At 35.1% G+C, this 27,423-nt stretch overlaps 1 protein-coding gene across 3 annotated transcripts in view; it reads right to left on the bottom strand.

The window, feature by feature from the left end:
• LOC131429690 (dual specificity calcium/calmodulin-dependent 3',5'-cyclic nucleotide phosphodiesterase 1A-like) overlaps positions 1 to 27,423 on the bottom strand; it is a 614,729-nt gene that overhangs the window by 467,701 nt on the left and 119,605 nt on the right. The window contains exon 1 of one of the 3 annotated variants that reach the window (XM_058593996.1): positions 11,015 to 11,373. The exons of the other annotated variants lie outside the window; for them this stretch is intronic. Within the exon in view, the coding sequence (XP_058449979.1) occupies positions 11,015 to 11,243 (229 nt within the window). The 5' untranslated portion in view covers positions 11,244 to 11,373. Of the gene's footprint in view, positions 1 to 11,014; positions 11,374 to 27,423 lie in introns of those variants that run through there. 3 annotated transcript variants of the gene reach the window in all.

Raw genomic sequence — 27,423 nt, 5'->3', positions numbered from 1 at the left:
CCGTATGTAACTGTTTGAAGCTCGAACGTACTGATTGGTTCATCACGTTTGAAACGCCAGAGGATGCGTTGAAGCGGACGGTCTTCAGGGTGCAGTTGAATCTGTCGGTACATCTTCTCGATATCGGCTACTATGGCGATCGGGTGCGTACGAAATCTCATTACGATCGATAGTAAATCTTCCTGGACAACAGGACCAACAAGCTGTTTGTCGTTGATGGAAAAACCTGATGATGTCTTGCACGATGCATCGAAGACAACCCGGACCTTGGTTGTCGTACTGGATTCTTTGAATACAGGATGGTGGGGAAGATAGCAGTGCGGATTCACATCGTCTACTGGATCATCGAGCCTTTTCATGTGCGACATCTGTGCGTATTCGTCCATGAATTTGCAGTATGCAGCCTTGGTGGGTGGATCACGCTCTAATCGCCTTTCAAGACACAGGAAGCGACGTTCTGCGATGGCTCTGGATTCGCTGAGTTTGATTAGCGGATCACGGGTAAGTGGTAAACGAACGATATATCGACTGGACGAATCGCGAGTGGTGGTAGCAGAAAAAAGTTCTTCGCACTGAGTTCCTTCGACGGAATACACTGAACGAGGCTCGACGGCTTCTAATTCCCAGAATTTCTGAAGGGCGCTCTCCAGAAAACGATCAACAGTGGTCAGGTGACATGTACGAGGAACGATGGGAACATCAATGGATACCTTTCCGGAAGCAGTCCATCCAAATACTGTTTCAATCAGTAACGGTAGTCCCTTGCCTAGGGAATGCTTGCTACCTGGGTGCAGCTCGTGGTAGGCTTCACCACCGACAACCATGTCAATGTCGGACGGAATGTGGAATCTGGGGTCTGCCAAGGGTAACTCTGGAATCTTCCAGGCAGATATGTCAATCGGAACGTTCGGAAGATTGACCGTTGGTCTCTTGAGGATCAGGAACTCAAGCTTGGTGGAGTACGAAGTCACTCTCGATTTTATACATGCAGTCAATTGACATTTGATCTGCTTCGTGGATTCGCCGATTCCGGCTACTGCGATGTCTACTTTGGTACGACGGAGGCACAACGAATTGGCAAGTTTCTTCGTAATGAAGTTGCACATGGATCCGGAATCTAGGAGTGCGCGTGCGGGGATTGCGGTACCGTTCTTGTTCACAACAAGTAATGAAACGGTTTCTAACAGGACTGTGCTGTTCTCAATCTGAACTGGCAGGCTTACCGGGTTAGACTGTCCGGCGGTAGTCGACGTTGATGGACTTGGCTGTAATTGAGGGATTTCGGGCGTAGATTGCATCTTCGACGGTGCGGATTCGTGTAACAGAGAATGGTGTTTCTCATGACAGCTGCGACAGGAAAACTTGGATATGCAGTTTCTCGCTTGGTGTCCAGTACGGAAGCAATTCCAGCATAAACGTTTCTGGGATACCAGCTCACGACGCTGGCGGACGGGCAATTCGGAAAATGCTGGGCATTGGAAGAGGAAATGCTTCTCTGGGCAGGCGAGACACGGGGGAGAGCTATTCTTAGGCTCAATAGTAGCAGCCTTGTATGCTGCCTTAAAAGCCATCTGCGTTGGATTCGGACCGGCCACCTTGGCTACAATCGGTTGTTGGGATCGGTACTGGAGATCGGTTACGACGGACGTCAGCATGCGGGCACGTTGGTAGAGGAATTCGTTCAACATCTCATAAGTTACGATGTCGTCATTGCTGGTTTTCTCCTCCCAAGCACGAAGCGTAATTGGATCAAGCTTATAGCTAAGGAGATTGACCAACGGAGTATCCCAATGATGGACTGGCTCGTCTAACTTCGCCAAAGCTCTGACATGTCGGTGGAAATCGTCAACCAAAACTTGGATTTCTTTTGGATTCTCTCGCTTCACCGGCGGGAGATCATAGAGAGCTCGAAATAGCTGACGTTTCAGGAATCGCTTGTTGTCGTACCGCTTCATCAATGCTTCCCAAGTCGATGCATAGTTGTCCGTTTCTACATCCACGGACTCGAACGGCTTTCGGGCTTCTCCCTCCAGCGACTGCAACAGGTACTGCAGCTTCGCGACCGTCGGAATATCTGCGTTGTTATGGATCATCGACGTATACGTGTCACGAAATGCAAGCCAGCGTGACAAATCGCCATTGAATTTCGGCAGATCGATTTTGGGTAAGCGAAGATGGAACGAGGAATGGGGAGGTTGAGCGGGTGTAATCATGGTACTATTTAACACATTTTGGCTTTGATCAGCAACTCGATTGGATAGCAAAAAACCTTTGATAGTACAGTAGCGGGTTTCGAAATCCATGCGCTCTTCTAAATGAACCTCCAACATCTCCGGTTTATCATACAACTCGATCTGTCCATGTACCTCCAGAAATTCATTGTAGACTCGGTCCAGTGAATCTAGGCGAATCGGAATTTGGCACGCATCTCGATTTCGGTCGAAATCTGCCACAAACTTCTCCACTGCATCCCGAACCACAAGAATTCCTTTTTGTTGGATCACGCACTCCGACAGTTTCTTTTCTGTCTTGGTAGCCATTTGCATCACTTCACTTCTTCACTACCACCACTTGAAACGATTACGCGGAAAATTCGAACGGAAAAACGGAAAATTTCGATAAATCGGAATGCTTTCCGACACGGGTACCGCCTTTACACGACACGGATTCAAAAAAAATGACAGAATCGAACGTAAAATCCTTCCCGTCGCGATATGCCACCTTTTTCTTTCGCGGAACGACCGAGAAAGGCACAAATCGAACGAATTAATCCTTCCCGTCGCGCTTGTACCAATCTTCGCGAATTTACCACTTACCACCACCTCAACAAAACATGCAAATTTTCGTCGAAACGAGAAATTATAAAAATTCTCGATTCCAACGCGGCGCTACTCAACTGCGATGAAAGCAAATCGCGCTGAACAGCTTGGATTCACGATAGCGTCAAAAATGGCCTTAACTATAGGCACCTTAGGGGGCTGGGACGGGCAGCGTCTATGCCGTAGCGTCGCGTCAGCACAAAATCGCAATGGTGTACTCACCGCGCCAAGCCAACTGGTTGGGGTTTCCTCCTTATCCGGCTCGAAGGACCAAATGTTGGGGCGACTTACTTGCTGTCCGGTATCCGAAGGGTTTTCTTCCGTCTTCAGTTGACGGCCCAGATGGCTTACACCGGTGATAACCGTCGATTCAATGCCGTATTCTATTACCCGGCTTGCACTACACTTAAGTCCTTTTTACCCTTCTTTTAAGGTTGAATTCACTTTTAAGGGCCCTTTTTCTTCGCTAGTCTAATTAGCACTACTAGCAATTATCTTATTCTCTGCACTTTGTGGGGGGTTGAACTACTGCACCTTAGAATAACTACCGAAAATATCGCTCGACAGAGGATATGTGCACTATACGGGACTTGGTTTACTACTGCCGAAGGATGCCTATTGCACAATCTTCCTCACACGGTAGGCAGTCTATTGTATGTGTGTAGTAGTAACTTCGGTGTACGATCGTTAGCGCGATCACTTGCCTTTGTTGGTTCGGATATCGAATTCGTTTAATGTATCATTGTTTACACATTTTATGCGCGCATTCGTAGGGTGGTTCATATTATATATTTGGGTTATAATAAGTAGAATTTAAGATATGATAATTTATAGTATGTAGATTAGTTATAAATTCACGGAGCTTAGATTAAGTTCATTTAATTATAGGTTTAATTATTTTAGGTTTCGGTTTAATTCACTTAAATGTAAGTTTAGGTTTTAAATATGTACAAGTTAAGTATCATCAACAGGGTTTTTACATCGAATCGTAACCGGTGATGAAAAGTGGGTTCGATACGATAATCCTAAACGCAGAAAATCATGGGGAAAGCCCGGGCATGCTACTTCGTCGAAGGCAAAACCGAATATTCACGGCGCCAAGGTTATGATTTGTATTTTGGTGGGATCAGCTCGGTGTGATTTACTACGAGCTTTTAAAATCGGGTGAAACCATCACAGGAGATCGCTACCGAACGCAACTGATGCACCTTAGTCACGCGTAAAAGAAAAGCGGCCACAATATCAAGAGAGACATGACAAAGTTATCCTCCAACACGACAATGCTCGGCCTCACGTCGCAAAAGTGGTCAAAAAGTACCTGGAAATACTGAAATGGGAAGTCTGGCCGCACCCGCCGTATTCCCCAGATGTCGCCCTTTCTGACTTCCATCTATTCCGTTCGATGGCACACGGCCTGGCAGATCAACATTTTCAATCCTTCGAAGAGTTGGAAAAATGCATTGCTTCATGGATAGCGTCAAAAGAGGGATTCGAAAATTGCCGGAAAGATGGGAGAAAGTTGTCGCTAGCGACAATATTTTGAATAAAAAAACGGCGGAAGCAAAGTTGTACACCTGATAAATTCTAGTGAAATTTAAATTTACACAACGTGTAAAGCAATAGTAATATGAAATGGTCATCAGTTGTTTAAAAAAATTGATTGAAAAGTATCTCCAACAAAAAACTTAATCGAAATGCTTCAATTTTTCAATGCATTAGACTGTATTTTTTAATTAGCGCTTAGTTTTGATTCTTAAATAAACAGAACAAAACAACGCTCTAATTTCAATTTTCAAACAACTTATAGTGAAATAATTCGACGAAACAGTTATTTTATGTGATGGTGCATCTTTGGCAAGTGTGTGTTGATTAGTGAAAAGTGTTAAAAGTGTTATTGAATAATGTTGATTCGCGAAACAAAAATAATATTCAAGCGATGGATACTGCGAATTTACCATTCTAAATTAAACTATATCAACCGATCAAAGCGCCATTTGCATATCATTATCGGTGTTATCAGATTGATATAGAATGTGTGAAAATTTACAAGTTAATCGTGTGATGCAAGCTGAAAATCTAAGATTGCTTTGAAGCAAACCTATTCGTGAGTGTATACTATTGTGTATTTTTTCAATAAGTGTGGAGAAGCAAGATACTGGCAAGTTTGTTCATTAGAGATATTTAACATTTTTTTTTCTAATTTACAATGTCTTATTATATTTCATCCTACTAAAAATCGGGCTGGACTCATCTCCGTCGATTATTCGGGAAACGTTTGATCAATGGATCTATTTTGCTTCGGATTAATGTTTAAGACGCACACATGACGTTTAAAACCGTTATTGCGATTATACTTATCTAGGACGTATGTAAATGTCTTATCCGGATAGAATCCAATGGTGTTCTAAGGAATTGTAAGACCTGCCATTTAAATCTAAGTTCGTGAAAAACAGGTCAGTCTCTGGGAAAATTGAAGGCCTATCTTTTGCTCATATTATGTTGTAATGCTGGTACCGGAAGTCGGATACGGATAAAAGTCAATAACATTTTATGGAAAAAACGTGATTAATCCACCTAGCAGTGAGATGATACCTTTTTTTATCAATACGCATGTGTTTTTGCATGGATATTCTTCGGTGTTTCAGTTCTCATGACATTATTTTAATTATCGTCGTTTTTAACGGCAAATTGAGATTTTAATCACTCATTACCCTGTAATGCCGAAACTGCAAAACATATCGAATTTCAATCTTAGCGTGTGACAATCGATTGAACATTCCATGAGATGTCGAAGTAAGTTCCACTTTAGAGTTTTTCGTAATTATTTATGGTACTTCCAGAGCCGGTATTCAGGAATTAGTATAGCCCAAAATGATTCGAATGGCCATAAATTATTACGTCAAACAATTTACATGAAATTTATAAACTCATCATCTGTAATTCCAGAATCGGATAAAATTCACCGATTTTGTATGGGACCTTAAGTCCTGTAATATTTGTTTTTGAAGTTCGATTTGGTCTATTTTGAGAAAATGATTGAGCTTTGAGAATCGATTCGATACTGGAACCGGAATTCTAAAATCGGTGTAGCCGAAATCAGTTAAATTCACCTGAGGAGTGTGTGTGACATCTTTGAGAAATTGTAGTGCGAATTAAAATTTGGAGGTACATTCCGAATCCAAAAACGAATACCGCTCAAACTGAAATAAATTTATTTGGTAATCGACTATCCAAATCTGCAAAGCCGATAAACCTGATTAATTTATGTGAAATGGACATTTTTATACTAATCACCCTGCATTTTCTAAACCAGAAGTCGGATCTGACTAAAAAGTAAGAGGTTTTATAGAATTTTAAGACCTCTCATTTGAATCATAGATGATTCTTAGATTTCATTTGAATCTTAGATCGGTTCAGCCATCTACGAGAAAAATTAATTGCATTATTTTAATTTCGTTTCACATATCATCCTGTGGTTCCGCAATCAGAAGTCGGATCCAAAAGTAATTCAGGAACCTTGTTTGGCAGTATACGACTTTTCATATGAATCTGAGTTTGTAGAAAACGGTTTAACCATCTCCGAGAAAATTGAGTGAAATTATTTGTCACACACGCATTTGCTGATCTCGACGAACTGAGTCGTATGGTATATGGAAGTCATGTTCTTCTAGCATTTATTGCTGTAAATAGTTTAAAACAATATAGTTATGGAATTGCTTTCAACTCGAAAATTATATGGTTTTTATATGTCATATTCGAACGATTATGTTGCCAAAAACGAGCCGTGCTAAAATCGGTCCGAGGCAAATTGTCATGAAAAAGGATGCTGTACACAGTCATTTTGGTACTTAGGAACAATTGTATGTAACAGAATAGCAAATCGTGTTTCATGTTGCTCCCAAGCATTGCTTTTTCATACAGCGCTCAAAATTCCTTCTACTGGAATAAGGCTTACACAAAAATATCGATATCTCCGTTAAAAATGGACGGATTTTAACAATCTATGGCTTGTTGGATAGGTATTACCGAGCGAAATCTAAGTCTGGAAACATATTCTGTTTTCAAGGTCAAATGTGACAGATACTATCAAAAAACTGAAAATTTTGACATAAAACTTCGTATAACTCAAAAAGTAAACATCCGATCTCAAAACCATTCAATAGCGTTCTGGGTGACGGGGAGACCTTTCATTTGCGACTAGTTTGATCAAAATCGGTCCAGCCATCTCTGAGATCTCGACCTCTTAGTTGACAACACACATACAGACACACACACATACACACACACACACACACACACACACACACACAGACATTTGCTCAGTTCGTCGAGCTGAATCGATTGGTATATGACATTCGGCCCTCCGGGCCTCGGAAAATTTTTCGAAAGTTTGAGCGAATTCTATACCTATTTTTTATATATATAAAAAAAGGTAAAAAGGCCTTTAATACAAATTGCATATGGCTGCTCGGCCACCCAAGAAAGTTAACCATCAATGTCAACTTCCCTTTCTGAGTAGCCTAGATACCCGTGTAGTGTCGGTAGCGGTTTCCCGACTGGCTAAGAATAACGCTACGGTCCACCAAACAGATAAGCTGTGTGGCACCCGGCGGAATTATTTTTTACCGAGAATTGATCCACTGGTTTCCTGTTCCATGTCGTAAAAGGACAACAATAATAGGAACTCCTAAGTCAAGGTGTATTTCCGTGCCAATGACTGAATAGCTGCAGAAGGTTGAACGATGCAGTCGTGAACGAAATATCTTGGGTTTTGCCCTGGCTCTGGCACAGTGGACGATTTCATTCTTCGCAACTCGTGGGATTTAAATAAATGAAACATTTAAAAAATACCTCCATGGTTCGCTATAGGCGATTATAAGCCAATATATTTGGTTTCTTCTAGTGCTGGAGATTACTTTAATTGATAATGGTTAGAGTAGCACAAATTAATCTCCAGCATAAACGTACAGCAACTTTGAATCTATCCAGACTTTGGACTCTCTGCTGATAGAATTGCGCATGAGTTGGTAAATTGGTTCGTCTCCGATGAGCTCGAATCTTTCGTTATTTGATTATAAGTACATCTTTCATGATCATTCAAATGTTAAATTTGATATTACCACATATCGTAATCCCAAATCTATAAACTTGGTGACTTGATTTTACGTGTACCAACCAATAATTGAAACCCCAATTGATTTGGAAAATGTTGTCGACGAGACAAACTCACACATAGTTGCAGCATATGAAGAGGCTGGTCCACTCCTGATTATGCGAGTTACTAGAGGAACTCCTTGTGTGGAATGCTGAACTTGCTAGACTAAGGAAACTATGTAGAAGAGCTTGGAACCACCTACGCAGAGATGTGTTGGAGGCATTCGTGTTGGCTCGGAGGGCTTACAAAAATGTTCTTCGATCGTCTGAGCGAAGTGGTTGTAAAAGCCTTTGCACAAATGTCTCAACGTACTTCACTATCTTTTTAACACTCACTTTCCAGGATGTATGGACAGCTGTTCCTGAGACTTTTTCCGGTTGTTACGATACTTGTACGTAGTTATAAAATCGAAATGATCCAGTGTTTTTAAAGCGCGACAAAAATTGGTCAAGAATATTCTATTCAAACTAACGCAGGAGCCAAGTTTAGCGCTTGGATGTGGTAAAATATAGTCAATTTAAAATAACCAAAACTCTTATAACAATCAACTCGTGTAAATTAATCTATATCATATCATAACCTTTTCTAATTATGTTTACGTTTCCTCTTTGACTCATCAATGCATAACTGTTCAAATTGAATGGTTATGTACCCTAGCATAAAATTTGACTCCCGAATGATTGTTTTTCTCTTTTAAACAACACGCCGCAGTACACGCAAATTTACGTGCAAGAACTTTAAATATTGTGTGATTGGAACATTCCATAGCATGAAATTCATTGAAATAAAAAATAAACCTTCTTAATCCACCTAGTTGTGTGATAATGCAAAATGATCTTGTAAATTAAATAGTCTCATTAAAACATTTGTAAGATTTTATAATCGGTTATTAGTATTGTGAGCTTATGAAATATCCTAATAGTAGCTTGGAACTAAGTCTTTCGAAATCGACGGGGACGGGTACAGAGTGATGAGTAAGTCGATGCCTTTCTCGCACATAGAGTCAGAAAGTTTTTCTGGCTCGAAGAGGTGAATGACTTTAAGGTTGAAAGCTCTTAGAAATCGATTCTTTCATATTCAAAAATTTTATTTCATTGAAAAACACTGCGATTTGTCGGTTACATCTCTCGAATCGGAAATATTTGCTATAACCTTACCAATATGATTGACATTATTAGGTGACAAATAAGATAAATCGAAATTCGTTGAGTCATCTTCGAGAAATGTTCAGCCGGTGGGAAATCTGTGGTTAGTCGGTTACGTCACTTGCACCATCATATCTCCGGAACATGCAGTGACAACCCTTTGATCTTCGAACTTGATCAATGGTCCAATGATATCTTTCAAACGAGCCTAAGCTTATTGGAATCGGTTCAGCCTTCTCCGATATAATTAAGCAAAAAAAACAACACGTTTTGCCGGTTACGTCACTTATACCATAATACTGCCCATACAGAATCGGATCGCGAAACGAGAATAAGCGACTGCTTTTTGCTTCAGAGAGAATCCCCACAGCAGCGAGCTAAACTTTGATTCTCAGACAGGTCATCGAGAGAATTTCGTTCTCGCACTGGTGTCTATTCTATGTTAAATGAAGCATGCCGATTTTTTGTTGCTGTGATGATATCCGTCTCTCTTTGATGGCACTGATTGAATCGTGTAAAGAGTTGCGAATGAGCGTTCTTTGATACGATAAATGCCATCCTTGCTTATACCATTATATCTCTGGAACGGGAAGCGCCAGCCATGTGATCTTCGAAATTGATCCACAAGTCGATAGTAGCTTTTAAACAACACATTTTGTCGCTTACGTCACTTATACCATAATACTAAAACTGAATTGCTCTGCGGCGAAAAAAACTATTTCAAGGCCAACGCTAGCCAACAATTGTTGATCGCGAAATTACCTCATTGGAATGCACAAACTTTTAGCTCTATAAATCGAATATTGAATGCAGCAATGTAAACTTGTGAATGTTACTATACATATATACCACTGCAAAGTACATTCAGCATACTCACATATATGAGAAAGGGATGTAGCCGTCGAGGAAACTCACCTGAAAAAAAAAACAAACAAAAAAAACGATTAGCGTAATCGACGTGGTTTGGCACACGAATCTAATCGACTAAATGGTCTTCTGAAAAAAGTGCAACCAACAGTAGTCCTTGCTGAAACCGTTAGTTTATGTAGTTGTTTTCCAAAAAAATTGCACATGCATCACAATTAAAATTAATCGAGTGAGTCGATTACAGTTTGGCGACTGTTGGTTATTCAGTGTCATTGGATTCGTCTGAGGGAGCGTCCGTTTCTTTCAAGGACATATCTATAACGTAGCGGATGCAAAAATTGTAATAGATGCCTGCCAGAGAAAGCCAACGGAATTTGGCGTCAGTTTAACTGGTACTGAAACGTGAAATTTTTGCATTCAACTGAGAACTAAGATTTTCTTTCCAGTATTCCCTCCTACGAACCAAGTTTTGGAACGGTGTCAAAAATGTTTACGCATAAGCTAAAAAAGACATGTGACCAAGATTGCAACAATAGCATTTTATTACATTCCAATTAGTGTAAAAAATACAGGATGACAAATTTGCAATTACCAATCGTAAAAATTAATTTCATTGTTGTTTAAGTCAAATGATCGAACAAATCACTTTAATAGAGTGGGCACAGAATAGCAATTAGTCCAGCAGTCGTAAAAAAATTCGAATGGGGAAAAACCAACTAATAACGACAATAAAAAAACACCGCAGATTATTCAATTAAAACACAAATAATTCTCGGACAAACTGAAATAACAACAATAGCGTACGAGGCTCGGCTGCGGTCGGCCTACTGTCGCAGATTCTGACAGAGGGCGAACAAAACCAAAAAAATGAAAAGATAAACCAAACAGCCAACCATCCCACATGAAAATTAATGCTCCGTAAAGCCGGGAGCGAGTGTAAAAAAGCACGTTTCAAAGCATTCTTCACCGCGGATTCCAAGATTCTGCCTCGCAAGTATGTGATAACAAACCATAATCAACTCACTCACCGTAAATATGATAAATGGGATCGTTGTGGCTGCTGGGTGCGAGTACGATTTTTTGTGACTGCTGGAGAGCAACCAGGTGTTTCCGAGCGGCCAGGAGAATGGCGCCCGTCCTGTCGTCAGCAGCTTTATCAGCATCGCCATCCCTGCCGGTACCGGGGCGCCTGCTGCTTCCATCGTCCGTGTTTTGACTGTCGCTTTCGCATTTGTCCAGTTTTATTTTTTTATCCATATTTAACGTTCCATCTGTTGTGGTGGATTTGCTGAGCAGAAGGATAACGTCGGTATTGCTCTATTTACATTCCTTGTTTTATGTGTAATTAAAAACACTTGCGACAATCATGAAAATATGAAACACCCGAAGCAAGATACGTGTTCTGAAAATTAAACCACTCAGTTGGGGGTCCATCCGTTGTTCTGAAGCTGAGAGTTGAGTCGTGTGAGAATTTTTTTGGTTGAACATTTAATATTTCGTTGGGAAACGATTTCAGTACTAGAAAAATTTTCTCTCAATTCCCAAATGAACTGATACTGCTCAAAACTGTATCGAATATGACAAATATAGCCCCTTAAAATTAAAGCCAACTGACTCAATACCTAAGATTCCCATACAATTTAAAGATTTGTGACTCACAAATGAGTAGATAAGAATGTAAAAGAATAAAGAACATAACAATGAATAGTACATCTGTAAATCGGAAAAAAAAGTTCAGAAGGGGAAAATGCTACTTGAAAAACACTTTGTCTTTGCAGAAGTGCCGAAAGAAAGAAACTTAGTAAGCCGGGTATAAATAAACGATATAAAAAAACTTAGTGTCATCAAAAGATGATGTGTCATAAATTTAATAAAAATGCAAGTGTATTAATGAAATAAGAAATGAATAATGTTAGGCAAGTGTGTTGGTGAATAAATGAAAAGATGAATCAGTGATGAGATCAATTTGATAAGATTAATTTTGTTAAAAGTTGAAAGAACAGTATAAGCAAAGAAAATGAATCAGTAAAAAGGTGAGTAAGACCCAGATAGGCTGCGTGAAAGCCATCGCGCTATACCCGTCTCTAGAACTAAAAGGAGGATAAATGAAAAGAAAGGTGAATTAAAAGTAGGATAAATGGAAAGGAGGAATAACGATTAAGGAGAATTATGGAAAAAAAGATAAATGAAAAGCAAGATGAACGAAAAAGAGAATAAATAAATAGAAGGCTGAATGAAGAGAAGTATAAATGTAACGGAAAATAAATGAAAAAGAAGTCAAATGAAAACGATTGTAAATGAAAAGTAGGACAAATAAAAAGGAGGACAAATAAAAGCAGAATAAATGAAAATCAGGATTGTGAGAAAAGAAAAAATTAAAAAAAAAGAATAAATGAAAAGAAGTGAAATAAAGGATAAATAAAACGGAGGATACACGAAAAGGAGGACAACCGATTAGGAAGATTAATGAAAAAAATGATAAACACAAAGAGAGATAAATGGAAAGGAGGAATATTATATAGAATGATTAATGAAGAGAAGGGTAAATGTAAAAGTAGATAAATGACAAAAATGGCAAACAAATAATAAAGAGAACAAATCGGTTCAGCTATCTCCGAGAAACTTGCGCGGTAAAAAACTACACGTATTGTCGGTTACGTCATTTATACCATCAAATCTCCTGAGCCAAAAGTCACAACCATTTGATATTCGAACTCGATGAATGGCCCAATAGTAGCTTTCAAACGAGCTTTAGTTTGTTAAAATCGTTTCAGTCATCTCTGAGAAAATTGAGCGGTAAAATTTTTTTCGAAAAGTTCACACACACATACACACACTCAGCCATTTTCCGATCTCGTCGAACTGAGTCGAATGGAATATATCACTATGGGTCAGTCGGTGTTGAACATGTCCAGTGGAATTGTAGGCAAAATAACAGTAATGGCAAAATACTTCATAATCAACTCTCAGCTGGTTACTTCACAGTTCTTCATCCCAGTAATCCTACTTGTTTCTCTTCCGTGAAAAACCCGTCTACAATTGATCTGGTTCTAACGGATCAAAGTGACATTTGTAGTGAACCGATTACACATGCTGATTTTGACTCTTTTGAGATCATCTTTCTGTAACATTTAGACTTTCCAACGAAGCTATAATTAATCCAATTAGTTCTATATTCAACTATCATAGAGCTAATTGGTTGGATTACAGATCTCACATTGAAAATCATGTGGATCATGAAACTATTTTAGAAAATTCTGCGGACATCGACACAGCAATTGATAATTTGAATAATTACATTATCGAAGCTAGAAATCTTTCAGTTCCCAAAGCTCCAACTAAATTAAATTCTCCTATCATCGATGACAATCTTCAACTGCTCATTCGGTTGAAGAATGTTCGTCGACGACAATATCAACGTTCTCGTGATCCTGCTATGAAAAACATAGTTAAGGATTTACAAAAAGAAATTAAACATAGATTTACTCTTTTGCGAAATGAAAATTAAACCATATTCTAAGCCCTTCTGGAAACTTTCTAAGGTTCTTAGGAAACCTCAGAAACCAATTCCTGCTCTCAAGGAAGGAAATCAAATACTTCTTACAAATGGTGAAAAAGCTCAAAAACTTGCTCAGCAGTTCGAGAGTGTCCACAATTTTAATTTAAACGTTGTGAGTCCTATTGAAAATGAAGTCTCACTGAAATATGATCATATTTCAACTCAAGTGTTATTACTAAATGACATTATTGAGACGAATTTTGACGAAATTAAATCAATTATTAGGAAACTCAAAAACATGAAGGCTCCTGGTAATGATGGAATTTTTAATATTCTTATTAAAAATCTTCCCGATGTTGCCTTGAGACTCCTGGTTAAAATTTTCAACAAGTGTTTTTCATTAGCTTACTTCCCAAAAAGATGGAAAAACGCCAAAGTAATTCCTATCCTGAAACCTGATAAAAATCCAGCAGAAACATCAAGCTATCGACCAATTAGCTTACTTTCTTCTATCAGTAAACTTTTTGAAAAAAGTATCTTGTTGAGAATGATGGCTCATATAAATGAGAATTCAATTTTTTTACCAGAGCAGTTTGTATTTCGTCATAAACATTCAACTACTCATCAACTTGTCAGAGTAACAAACATGATAAAAGCAAATAAATATTCTGGGTTATCCACTAGAGTTGCTCTTCTAGACATAGAAAAAGCATTCGACAGTGTTTGGCACAAAGGTTTAATAGCAAAAATGACTTATTTCCAGTTTCCTATTTATTTGATCAAAATGATTCAAAATTATTTAACTGATCGCACTCTTCAGGTTAGCGATCGGAATTGTAAATCTGAATTGCTACCCGTACGAGCCGGTGTTCCGCAGGGTTCGAGCGTAGCTCCAATCTTGTATAATATTTTCACTTCTGATCTTCCAAATCTACCCGTTGGTTGTCAGAAATGGCTATTCTGTGACGACACAAGTCTGTTAGCCACAGGTAGAAATCTAAGAGTGATCTGCAGTCGCCTACAAAGAAGTTTAAATATTTTCAGTGATTATCTGTCAAAATGGAAAATTAAACCAAATGCAGCAAAAACGCAATTTATTATCTTTCCTCATAAGCCAAGAGCTTCTTTTCTTAAACCAAACAATAATCACATTCTCAAATTGAATGGCTTGGAATTGACATGGTCTGATCAAGCTAAATACTTAGGTTTAACGTATGACAAAAAACTCACTTTCAAGGATCACATCGCAGGAATCCAGGCAAAGTGTAATAAATATATTAAATGTTTATATCCTCTTATAAACAGAAATTCTAAGCTCTGTCTAAAAAACAAATTGTTAATTTATAAACAAATTTTCAGACCAGCCATGCTTTATGCAATACCTATTTGGTCAAGTTGTTGTTCCACGAGGAAGAAAACGCTTCAAAGGATTCAGAATAAAATTCTGAAAATGATTTTGAAGCGTCCTCCCTGGTTTAGTACAAATGAGTTACACAGACTCACAAATATAGAACTATAAGATGTAATGTCACATGATATTATAAGCAAATTCCGACAAAAATCGATGGAATCTTCAATTGAATCGATTCGCTCTCTGTATTAGTTAGTAAGTTAGTATATAAGTTCCTTTTCCCCGTTACACAATACAAGTAGATTTAGAATTTTCCCTACACAAAAATCTCAGAATTGCGGAAGCAAATAATGTCCTCATGGTAATAACCAAATCATATATATAATAGGGCTGAAAAGTCACCACTTGTGGCTGAACACCCAATTTAAATCTTAATAATTTAATTTTAAATCATATTCCAATAAATAGTTATTTAAAAAAAAAAAAAAAAAAAATATATATATATATATATATATATATATATATATATATATATATATATATATATATATATATATATATATATATATATCACTATGGGTCTCCGAGGCTCCATTCGAAAGTCGGTTTTCCAGAAATTCTAATACCTTTCTTTAGAGAAAGACAAACAGAATAAATGAAAAGAAGGATAAATGACAAGAAGTGAAAATGAAAATAAATGAAACAGAGGATACACGAAAAGGAGGACAACCGATTTGGAAGAAGAATGGAAAAAATGATAAACGCAAGGAAAGATAAATGATACGGAGAAAAATTAAATAGAAGGATAAATGAAGAGAAGGGTAAATGTTAAGGAAGATAAATGCAAAGGAAGTCAAATGAAAACGAATATAAATGAAAAGTAGGACATATAAGAAAGAGGACAAATAAAAAGTAGAATAAATGAAAAACCGGATTTATGAGAAGGATACATAAAGAGAAGAATAAACGAAAAAGGAAAAACAAAACAGGATAAATTCATAGGGAAATAGAATAATGGAAGGAAAAATTAAAAATGAGGCCAAATGAAAAGATATAAAAAGAAGGATTAATGAAAGAGGGATAAATGGAAAGAAATATAAGCGAAAAGAATTATACATGACTCGAAGGATATATGAAGAAAAGGTTAAATGCAAATCAAATAAAATAAAAGAAAATAAATGAAAGAAAAAAAGAAGTAAATAAATAAAGAAGTAAAGAAGTAAAGAAGTAAAGAAGTAAAGAAGTAAAGAAGTAAAGAAGTAAAGAAGTAAAGAAGTAAAGAAGTAAAGAAGTAAAGAAGTAAAGAAGTAAAGAAGTAAAGAAGTAAAGAAGTAAAGAAGTAAAGAAGTAAAGAAGTAAAGAAGTAAAGAAGTAAAGAAGTGAAGAAGTAAAGAAGTAAAGAAGTAAAGAAGTAAAGAAGTAAAGAAGTAAAGAAGTAAAGAAGTAAAGAAGTAAAGAAGTAAAGAAGTAAAGAAGTAAAGAAGTAAAGAAGTAAAGAAGTAAAGAAGTAAAGAAGTAAAGAAGTAAAGAAGTAAAGAAGTAAAGAAGTAAAGAAGTAAAGAAGTAAAGAAGTAAAGAAGTAAAGAAGTGAAGAAGTAAAGAAGTAAAGAAGTAAAGAAGTAAAGAAGTAAAGAAGTAAAGAAGTAAAGAAGTAAAGAAGTAAAGAGGTAGAGAAGTAAAGAAGTAAAGAAGTAAAGAAGTAAAGAAGTAAAGAAGTAAAGAAGTAAAGAAGTAAAGAAGTAAAGAAGTAAAGAAGTAAAGAAGTAAAGAAGTAAAGAAGTAAAGAAGTAAAGAAGTAAAGAAGTAAAGAAGTAAAGAAGTAAAGAAGTAAAGAAGTAAAGAAGTAAAGAAGTAAAGAAGTAAAGAAGTAAAGAAGTAAAGAAGTAAAGAAGTAAAGAAGTAAAGAAGTAAAGAAGTAAAGAAGTAAAGAAGTAAAGAAGTAAAGAAGTAAAGAAGTAAAGAAGTAAAGAAGTAAAGAAGTAAAGAAGTAAAGAAGTAAAGAAGTAAAGAAGTAAAGAAGTAAAGAAGTAAAGAAGTAAAGAAGTAAAGAAGTAAAGAAGTAAAGAAGTAAAGAAGTAAAGAAGTAAAGAAGTAAAGAAGTAAAGAAGTAAAGAAGTAAAGAAGTAAAGAAGTAAAGAAGTAAAGAAGTAAAGAAGTAAAGAAGTAAAGAAGTAAAGAAGTAAAGAAGTAAAGAAGTAAAGAAGTAAAGAAGTAAAGAAGTAAAGAAGTAAAGAAGTAAAGAAGTAAAGAAGTAAAGAAGTAAAGAAGTAAAGAAGTAAAGAAGTAAAGAAGTAAAGAAGTAAAGAAGTAAAGAAGTAAAGAAGTAAAGAAGTAAAGAAGTAAAGAAGTAAAGAAGTAAAGAAGTAAAGAAGTAAAGAAGTAAAGAAGTAAAGAAGTAAAGAAGTAAAGAAGTAAAGAAGTAAAGAAGTAAAGAAGTAAAGAAGTAAAGAAGTAAAGAAGTAAAGAAGTAAAGAAGTAAAGAAGTAAAGAAGTAAAGAAGTAAAGAAGTAAAGAAGTAAAGAAGTAAAGAAGTAAAGAAGTAAAGAAGTAAAGAAGTAAAGAAGTAAAGAAGTAAAGAAGTAAAGAAGTAAAGAAGTAAAGAAGTAAAGAAGTAAAGAAGTAAAGAAGTAAAGAAGTAAAGAAGTAAAGAAGTAAAGAAGTAAAGAAGTAAAGAAGTAAAGAAGTAAAGAAGTAAAGAAGTAAAGAAGTAAAGAAGTAAAGAAGTAAAGAAGTAAAGAAGTAAAGAAGTAAAGAAGTAAAGAAGTAAAGAAGTAAAGAAGTAAAGAAGTAAAGAAGTAAAGAAGTAAAGAAGTAAAGAAGTAAAGAAGTAAAGAAGTAAAGAAGTAAAGAAGTAAAGAAGTAAAGAAGTAAAGAAGTAAAGAAGTAAAGAAGTAAAGAAGTAAAGAAGTAAAGAAGTAAAGAAGTAAAGAAGTAAAGAAGTAAAGAAGTAAAGAAGTAAAGAAGTAAAGAAGTAAAGAAGTAAAGAAGTAAAGAAGTAAAGAAGTAAAGAAGTAAAGAAGTAAAGAAGTAAAGAAGTAAAGAAGTAAAGAAGTAAAGAAGTAAAGAAGTAAAGAAGTAAAGAAGTAAAGAAGTAAAGAAGTAAAGAAGTAAAGAAGTAAAGAAGTAAAGAAGTAAAGAAGTAAAGAAGTAAAGAAGTAAAGAAGTAAAGAAGTAAAGAAGTAAAGAAGTAAAGAAGTAAAGAAGTAAAGAAGTAAAGAAGTAAAGAAGTAAAGAAGTAAAGAAGTAAAGAAGTAAAGAAGTAAAGAAGTAAAGAAGTAAAGAAGTAAAGAAGTAAAGAAGTAAAGAAGTAAAGAAGTAAAGAAGTAAAGAAGTAAAGAAGTAAAGAAGTAAAGAAGTAAAGAAGTAAAGAAGTAAAGAAGTAAAGAAGTAAAGAAGTAAAGAAGTAAAGAAGTAAAGAAGTAAAGAAGTAAAGAAGTAAAGAAGTAAAGAAGTAAAGAAGTAAAGAAGTAAAGAAGTAAAGAAGTAAAGAAGTAAAGAAGTAAAGAAGTAAAGAAGTAAAGAAGTAAAGAAGTAAAGAAGTAAAGAAGTAAAGAAGTAAAGAAGTAAAGAAGTAAAGAAGTAAAGAAGTAAAGAAGTAAAGAAGTAAAGAAGTAAAGAAGTAAAGAAGTAAAGAAGTAAAGAAGTAAAGAAGTAAAGAAGTAAAGAAGTAAAGAAGTAAAGAAGTAAAGAAGTAAAGAAGTAAAGAAGTAAAGAAGTAAAGAAGTAAAGAAGTAAAGAAGTAAAGAAGTAAAGAAGTAAAGAAGTAAAGAAGTAAAGAAGTAAAGAAGTAAAGAAGTAAAGAAGTAAAGAAGTAAAGAAGTAAAGAAGTAAAGAAGTAAAGAAGTAAAGAAGTAAAGAAGTAAAGAAGTAAAGAAGTAAAGAAGTAAAGAAGTAAAGAAGTAAAGAAGTAAAGAAGTAAAGAAGTAAAGAAGTAAAGAAGTAAAGAAGTAAAGAAGTAAAGAAGTAAAGAAGTAAAGAAGTAAAGAAGTAAAGAAGTAAAGAAGTAAAGAAGTAAAGAAGTAAAGAAGTAAAGAAGTAAAGAAGTAAAGAAGTAAAGAAGTAAAGAAGTAAAGAAGTAAAGAAGTAAAGAAGTAAAGAAGTAAAGAAGTAAAGAAGTAAAGAAGTAAAGAAGTAAAGAAGTAAAGAAGTAAAGAAGTAAAGAAGTAAAGAAGTAAAGAAGTAAAGAAGTAAAGAAGTAAAGAAGTAAAGAAGTAAAGAAGTAAAGAAGTAAAGAAGTAAAGAAGTAAAGAAGTAAAGAAGTAAAGAAGTAAAGAAGTAAAGAAGTAAAGAAGTAAAGAAGTAAAGAAGTAAAGAAGTAAAGAAGTAAAGAAGTAAAGAAGTAAAGAAGTAAAGAAGTAAAGAAGTAAAGAAGTAAAGAAGTAAAGAAGTAAAGAAGTAAAGAAGTAAAGAAGTAAAGAAGTAAAGAAGTAAAGAAGTAAAGAAGTAAAGAAGTAAAGAAGTAAAGAAGTAAAGAAGTAAAGAAGTAAAGAAGTAAAGAAGTAAAGAAGTAAAGAAGTAAAGAAGTAAAGAAGTAAAGAAGTAAAGAAGTAAAGAAGTAAAGAAGTAAAGAAGTAAAGAAGTAAAGAAGTAAAGAAGTAAAGAAGTAAAGAAGTAAAGAAGTAAAGAAGTAAAGAAGTAAAGAAGTAAAGAAGTAAAGAAGTAAAGAAGTAAAGAAGTAAAGAAGTAAAGAAGTAAAGAAGTAAAGAAGTAAAGAAGTAAAGAAGTAAAGAAGTAAAGAAGTAAAGAAGTAAAGAAGTAAAGAAGTAAAGAAGTAAAGAAGTAAAGAAGTAAAGAAGTAAAGAAGTAAAGAAGTAAAGAAGTAAAGAAGTAAAGAAGTAAAGAAGTAAAGAAGTAAAGAAGTAAAGAAGTAAAGAAGTAAAGAAGTAAAGAAGTAAAGAAGTAAAGAAGTAAAGAAGTAAAGAAGTAAAGAAGTAAAGAAGTAAAGAAGTAAAGAAGTAAAGAAGTAAAGAAGTAAAGAAGTAAAGAAGTAAAGAAGTAAAGAAGTAAAGAAGTAAAGAAGTAAAGAAGTAAAGAAGTAAAGAAGTAAAGAAGTAAAGAAGTAAAGAAGTAAAGAAGTAAAGAAGTAAAGAAGTAAAGAAGTAAAGAAGTAAAGAAGTAAAGAAGTAAAGAAGTAAAGAAGTAAAGAAGTAAAGAAGTAAAGAAGTAAAGAAGTAAAGAAGTAAAGAAGTAAAGAAGTAAAGAAGTAAAGAAGTAAAGAAGTAAAGAAGTAAAGAAGTAAAGAAGTAAAGAAGTAAAGAAGTAAAGAAGTAAAGAAGTAAAGAAGTAAAGAAGTAAAGAAGTAAAGAAGTAAAGAAGTAAAGAAGTAAAGAAGTAAAGAAGTAAAGAAGTAAAGAAGTAAAGAAGTAAAGAAGTAAAGAAGTAAAGAAGTAAAGAAGTAAAGAAGTAAAGAAGTAAAGAAGTAAAGAAGTAAAGAAGTAAAGAAGTAAAGAAGTAAAGAAGTAAAGAAGTAAAGAAGTAAAGAAGTAAAGAAGTAAAGAAGTAAAGAAGTAAAGAAGTAAAGAAGTAAAGAAGTAAAGAAGTAAAGAAGTAAAGAAGTAAAGAAGTAAAGAAGTAAAGAAGTAAAGAAGTAAAGAAGTAAAGAAGTAAAGAAGTAAAGAAGTAAAGAAGTAAAGAAGTAAAGAAGTAAAGAAGTAAAGAAGTAAAGAAGTAAAGAAGTAAAGAAGTAAAGAAGTAAAGAAGTAAAGAAGTAAAGAAGTAAAGAAGTAAAGAAGTAAAGAAGTAAAGAAGTAAAGAAGTAAAGAAGTAAAGAAGTAAAGAAGTAAAGAAGTAAAGAAGTAAAGAAGTAAAGAAGTAAAGAAGTAAAGAAGTAAAGAAGTAAAGAAGTAAAGAAGTAAAGAAGTAAAGAAGTAAAGAAGTAAAGAAGTAAAGAAGTAAAGAAGTAAAGAAGTAAAGAAGTAAAGAAGTAAAGAAGTAAAGAAGTAAAGAAGTAAAGAAGTAAAGAAGTAAAGAAGTAAAGAAGTAAAGAAGTAAAGAAGTAAAGAAGTAAAGAAGTAAAGAAGTAAAGAAGTAAAGAAGTAAAGAAGTAAAGAAGTAAAGAAGTAAAGAAGTAAAGAAGTAAAGAAGTAAAGAAGTAAAGAAGTAAAGAAGTAAAGAAGTAAAGAAGTAAAGAAGTAAAGAAGTAAAGAAGTAAAGAAGTAAAGAAGTAAAGAAGTAAAGAAGTAAAGAAGTAAAGAAGTAAAGAAGTAAAGAAGTAAAGAAGTAAAGAAGTAAAGAAGTAAAGAAGTAAAGAAGTAAAGAAGTAAAGAAGTAAAGAAGTAAAGAAGTTGAGATATGGATTTGATATACTTGGTAATACTGTTTACGTATGCTATCTATGATATTGGATTAAACAATTTTGATTACACTTTATCAGCGTTTTATTACGATTTGAATGAATTGAAATTATTTTAAACCCATATGCCACATTATCAAATATCAGGAAACAATTATTTCAAAAAGCTATTGGTATAATAGTTCAGTTAAAGGGTTCTGAAGGGAGTAATTTATTTATGCAATGCGGCTATACGACTGCAAACTGAATTGTTTGTATTTACATGTGCATTTTGTGGCTGAACCGAAGCAGATGAATTGAATCGAATACAACAAAATAGCAAAAATCATTTGATTCGATTCTTTGTATGTTCTGTGTTATTTTCCCGGATGCGCTACGGAAAAACAAATAATGCGCTTTTAAACCCTCTTTCCAAAACGCGAAATTGTAAATTTTCATGTCGGAGCTTATCGTCCTGCCTGAGTTTACCTCGTAAACTGTGTCGGTGAAACGTTGAGATTTTTGGTAATTTTACAAAGCCACGTTTTTATTTTCGTTTACATAGTGTCTGTTTCACTCGTGATATTAATTGTCATAGTTTCACTCGTCGATGCGTCCAACAACATCTTAAAATGAAAACATTCATCAGCCCAGATTGAATGTACAGGGAACACCAATCTCTAATATAGCTATATAAGCTATAACTTCAAAGAATAAAAAAAAACTTATATCTTGAAGACCACTGTCAATTTGATATTTTTTATTTGAAGATAGTGTTTATGTTGCATATTAAATAAACCGGTTTGATTATTTCTCTGAAGATCCTACCAACGTGACTTATTCTAATGGAAAGCGCACTGTTTTTTAATCCTGCACCTAACAAAAATACTGGAATCAGTTCTAATGAAATAACTCATTTCGAGCGACGCTCATTTTTGATAAAACCTACTGCAATTTTAATGTATTTTTTTTCCATTTCAGTCCAACTGCTCCATTATTCAGCTACATGTTGTTTTTTTTGCTAACTGTGTCGCTGCCTCTGCCTTCACGGGCTCACTCATCTCTTGGCCCCTTTGCAGCTTCACGTTAACGGTGAGTGATCGCATAGGGCCGAATTCGCAAAAAAACATCAGCCTGCGTACATCATCGTGCGAGAGCTCATTTAGAGCAGCACAAAAAATACAACATACTGAATAAATCTGCCCTTCAAGCGACTGCCAGCAAACAGCAGTACATTCTAGACTCGAACTGGTGACGAATATATGACGAGTAGTCCATGAGAGATGAGGACAACCAAAAACTTTTCCTATGTTGCTGATTCAGCAGAAATCGGGGCCCCGGGAACTGCTTTTCAGTATGGGAAGTTGCTTGGTATCAGGGCAATATGTGCTTCAGTATTTTCTTTAGCTCGAGTGACGCAGGCTACTGACATGTAATTAACTTGTTTGCCACGCTCGTGATAGAGCAAAGATGTTTCGATCCAACTGCAATGGTTTTTTTTTCTTGTTTGAGTCTCTGGGGAAATTATGGTTTTCACATAAACAAAACAGTAACTGAAACAACAATCAATGTGATTGCATTTGCATGAAAACGATGTATTATTCAAAAACCTGTTTAAGTAATAGTGTAATGGTGATTTTCTGATTAACGTATTATTATGAGATTTATCCAAGAATCTAAGTTAGCAAGACTCCAGAAACGACCGACAGTTATAGATTTCATGTAGTCGTTAATTTCAATTCGCTGTATCTTGAGAACGATTTCGAATGGAAATTTTGCGTTTTTTAACAAAATCGTTTCGGAAAACATTAAAAAGAAAAACAATATTAAAAAATGTAGTCATACTTAAGAGACTAAATTTTTTCGGTCCATCATTTCTCCATTTTGAGCTGAAGTGCAATAAACTTCATCAGTTGTTAGCTACAACAGATCAAAAAATAAATAAAAAATCAGAAATAAAAGAATTGACTTTTAGGTTTATTTTACAGATCAGAGTAGGCTGTGCCCTAGAGCGGACGTGAAAAGTTCTCGCGTGTCATTTTTCGTAAAAAAAGGACAATGAAAATTTCGTTCTCTCTTGTATTAAAATGATTTTCTGTATTCAATGCATGAAGCTAGTGCAAAAAGAAAAACGGTGCGTTGTGATCGGACGTTATAAGTGAAAAGTGCCGTTGTGCCGTACAGACGATTGTGCTTTTTTCGTCATCAGAAGGGCTTTAAACTGTTGTGCCGATCGACAAGGATCAGCCTCTGTGACAACTTCTGGATTAAGGATCAAAAGCTAAGTGTTACCTTTCGTAATTTTTATCTGCTGTATTTCAATATCTTCACTCTTATCTACGCGTAAAGTGATGTGAAAAAGCAAAGTCCTGGCATTACATTCCTTTTGTGGAATTTGGCCTTTCTGTTTCAACAGACTTCGCAACCGATTCTCAGTGTACAGAATCATTGCATGGCTAGTACTATGGATCCTACTGACACTAAGAATCCTTCCAGGTCGGGGCTCGAACATACGACAACTGGCTTGTAAGACCAGTGCCCTATGCATTGAACCACCAACCCGTGCCAGTGATGTGAAAGTACATCCATTTCTTCATGACTACTTACTTTATTATAATTTAAACGGTTAGCCTTAGTTTCCCTCGAACTAGAGCATACAATGTGGAATACACAATCGAATGATTCTCTTTCTCGATGGCCCGCTGCCCTCAAACAGTTTTTTTTAAATATTGATTCGAAGTTAGAGTTCAAAATAGTTTTTCATTGCGGTGTACGTTCATTTTTTGTAATAGGGGCTGGGGTCCACTAGGAGATTGTTAGTACCTATTAGCTCTCTCCGGACAGTACCAGCCTAGATGCCGTGAGGAATCTGGCAGAAAAAAATGAATTAAGAATAGATTCACTGGGTTCCTGTTTCCATGTCGTAAAAGGCGACAATTGCAGGAGTTTCTTTTTCCTTTCAGTTATCAGATATTTTCAACGTTTCGCTTCTGATTATTCTATTAACCTATTATGATTATTATCGCTTCTGATTATTCTATTAACCTATCAATTTCCGTCTAGCGTGCGTTGATACTACAAAGTGAATAACAGAGATAATATATATCGGTATATTGAATACACAATAAAAAAAAATTTGATATTAATATTTCAAAAAATAAATTAATATTTTTCTCGGTAGCCGGCTGCCCAGATCAACCAATATTACGATATAATAATTTTAATAAATAATTAAAATAATAAAGCGGAAATAATAAAGAATCAAGACGCGCGTGAAATCTGTTGACCTTTATTTGGTGATTTAGAATGATTTCATGAAAAAATTGTTTAGAATGTGTCAATGCAATGAATCAACTATTTAGTGAATAGGAATTCACTCGTTTATTTTGTATCACGTAATTTCATTTATAAAAACGTGTTTAATCCACCTAGCAGTGGGATGATACCTTTTTTTTATCAATCCGCATGTGGTTTTTGCATGAATATTCTTCGGTGTTCCAGTTTTCATGACATTATTTTAATAAACGTCGTTTTAAGCGACAATTTGAGATTTTAATCACTCATTACTCTGTAATGGCGAAACTGCAAATCGGATCGAATTTGAATCTAAAAGTGTGATAATCGATTAAACATGCATTGATATGTCGAAGTAAGTTAAACTTTAGAGTTTACGGTAATTTAAGGTACTTCCAGAGCCGGTATTCAGGAACCAGCATAACCCAAACCGATTCGTATGGCCATATGACGAATAAATTGCAACAGTTTTGAATCCATCTTTGAAGCTTTTCGGGGTTGTCATCTTGGATTGGATAAAATTAATTGTTTATGGGACTGTAAGTTTATTTTAATTTGAACTTTTGTTTCTGAAATTCGATTAGACTTTTTTTGAGAAAACGATTGAGCTTTGAGAAACGATTTGATACTGGAACCGGAATTCTAAAATCGGTATGACCGAATTCAGATACCACCTGATTAGCTGTATAGATTATATTTGTTTCAAAATGTTTGGAAATCAGTATAGACATCTTTGAGAAATCGTACCACGAATTAAATTTTTGGGTGCCTTCTGAATCGAAAACTGAATACCACTCAAACTGAAATAAGTTTATTTGGTTATCGACTATCCAAATCTGCTAACCCAATAAACCTGAGTTTATGTGGAATAGACATTTTTATACTAATCATCCTGTATCCCTGAAACCGGAAGTTGGATCTGACTGAAAAGCAAGATGTTTTATAGAATCTTGAAACTTTTCAATTGAATCTTAGATGATTCTTAGATTTCATTTGAATCTTTTATCGGTTCAGCCATCTACGAGAAAAATGAGTTACACAATTTTGATTTCGTTTCACATATCATCCTGTAGTTCCGGAACCAGAGATCAGAACCAAACATAATTCAGGAACTTTGTTTGGGAGTATACGACTTTTCATGTGAATCTGAATTAGTAGAAAAGAAATTTTCCGAGAAAATTGAGTGAAATTATTTGTCACACACGCATTTTCTGATCTCGGCGAACTGATTCGAATGGTATATGGATGTTTTGTTCTTCCAGCATTTATTGCTGTAAGAAGTTTAAAACAATATAGTTATGGAATTGCTTTCAACTCGAAAATTATATGGTTTTTATATGTCTTATTCAAACGATTATGTTGCCAAAAACGAACCGTGCTAAAATCGGTCCGAGGCAAAATGCCATGAAAAAATATGCTGTACACAGTCTTTTTGGTACTTAGAAACAATTGTATGTAACAATATAAAAAATCGTGTTTCACGTTGCTCCCAACCATTGCTTTGGCATACAGCGCTCAAAACTCCTACTGCTGGAATAGGGGGAAAAGTCGTTTACACAAAAATTTCGATATCACCGTTAAAAATGGACGGATTTTAGCAATCTATGGCTTGTTGGATAGCTATTACCGTGCGAAATCTAAGTCTGAAAACATATTGTGTTTTCAAGGTCATTTGTGACAGACACTGTCAAAAAACTGAAAATTTTGACATAAAACTTCATATAACTCAAAAAGTAAACATCCGATCTCAAAACCATTCAATAGCGTTCTGGGTGACGGGGAGACCTTTCATTTGCGACTAGTTTGATCAAAATCGGTCCAGCCATCTCTGAGATCGCGACCTCTTAGTTGACAACACACATACAGACACACACATACACACACACGGACATTTGCTCAGTTCGTCGAGCTGAATCGATTGGTATATGTCATTCGGCCCTCCGGGCCTCGGAAAATTTTTCTAAAGTTTGAGCGAATTCTATACCTATTTTTTATATATATAAAAAAAGGTAAAAATAGGGAAGTTTTTATTCCTTACGCGATAGTATTGCGAATTTTTCTTCAGTTTCCTCGAATGAGAGCTGTGAATCAAGACTTTCCGGGACTTCAATATAGGATATTGTTGAAACGTTCATTCAGGAAGTCAGTGAATTTAGTGGTGCATCCGAGCATCTTGAAACCGGAACATACTGAGTCGCGCGCGAATAATACCAATACTGAAATTTTTACTAACAAATATCCTTCTCCCGTGACACTTGTGGAGTGTGCAGTAGTATATACGGCCTCTAGTAACAACAAGTATTGGACTAACATCCCTTCCCATTCCTTAGACGATCTACGTTCGGGCCTGGTCGGCGCCGGTACTGATCAATGAATTCTGGGATTACCAGAAGATGTACATTGAAGGATGATTTACCAGTCCCAGGTCGGATCATCTAGAAACTCCCTGTACAGTATCAGCTAATCCCTATAAGTAACGAAGTAGCAACCAGGGTGGTCGCTCAAGCTCAAGTTCAAAATTGACTTTTAGGTTTTTTTTACAGTGTATACTTTCTACAAATAGTTTCTAATACTTTGCCAAAAACACCAAATCAATCTAACAAACCATTCATGAGATATAGCATTTTGGAGGATTCTTTTCAAAGAATTAATAGGAAAACTATTAATCTTAACTTAATCGCCGTGGTCAGGTGAAGTCATCAGCTGCCGATCCAGGGGTTTCACGCACTTTACCCAAAATTGCGAGAGAACGGGGAAGTAAACGGAAATTCCAAGAACATACGATTCTAGATAATTAGTTTTTCTATCGATTCGTATATAAATTGTGCCTGTTAAACGTTTTTATCGAAAGATTTCGTGCGAATTGTAAAAATAAATGAGTTTTTCCTTATTCTTTCGCACACTCTCAATGTCAACACACAAGAAAACAAAATGTTTAACAAAACTCGCACCCAATCTCGCGAAAGCAAAGCTTTCTAACTGATATTTTTCGTCAAATGCATAGTAAAATCATTCATCTACA

Source organism: Malaya genurostris, chromosome 2, assembly GCF_030247185.1.
Source record: "Malaya genurostris strain Urasoe2022 chromosome 2, Malgen_1.1, whole genome shotgun sequence".
Taxonomy (NCBI): domain Eukaryota; kingdom Metazoa; phylum Arthropoda; class Insecta; order Diptera; family Culicidae; genus Malaya; species Malaya genurostris.
Note: the sequence above shows the minus strand (reverse complement) of the source record. Positions and strands in the feature narration are given on the sequence as shown.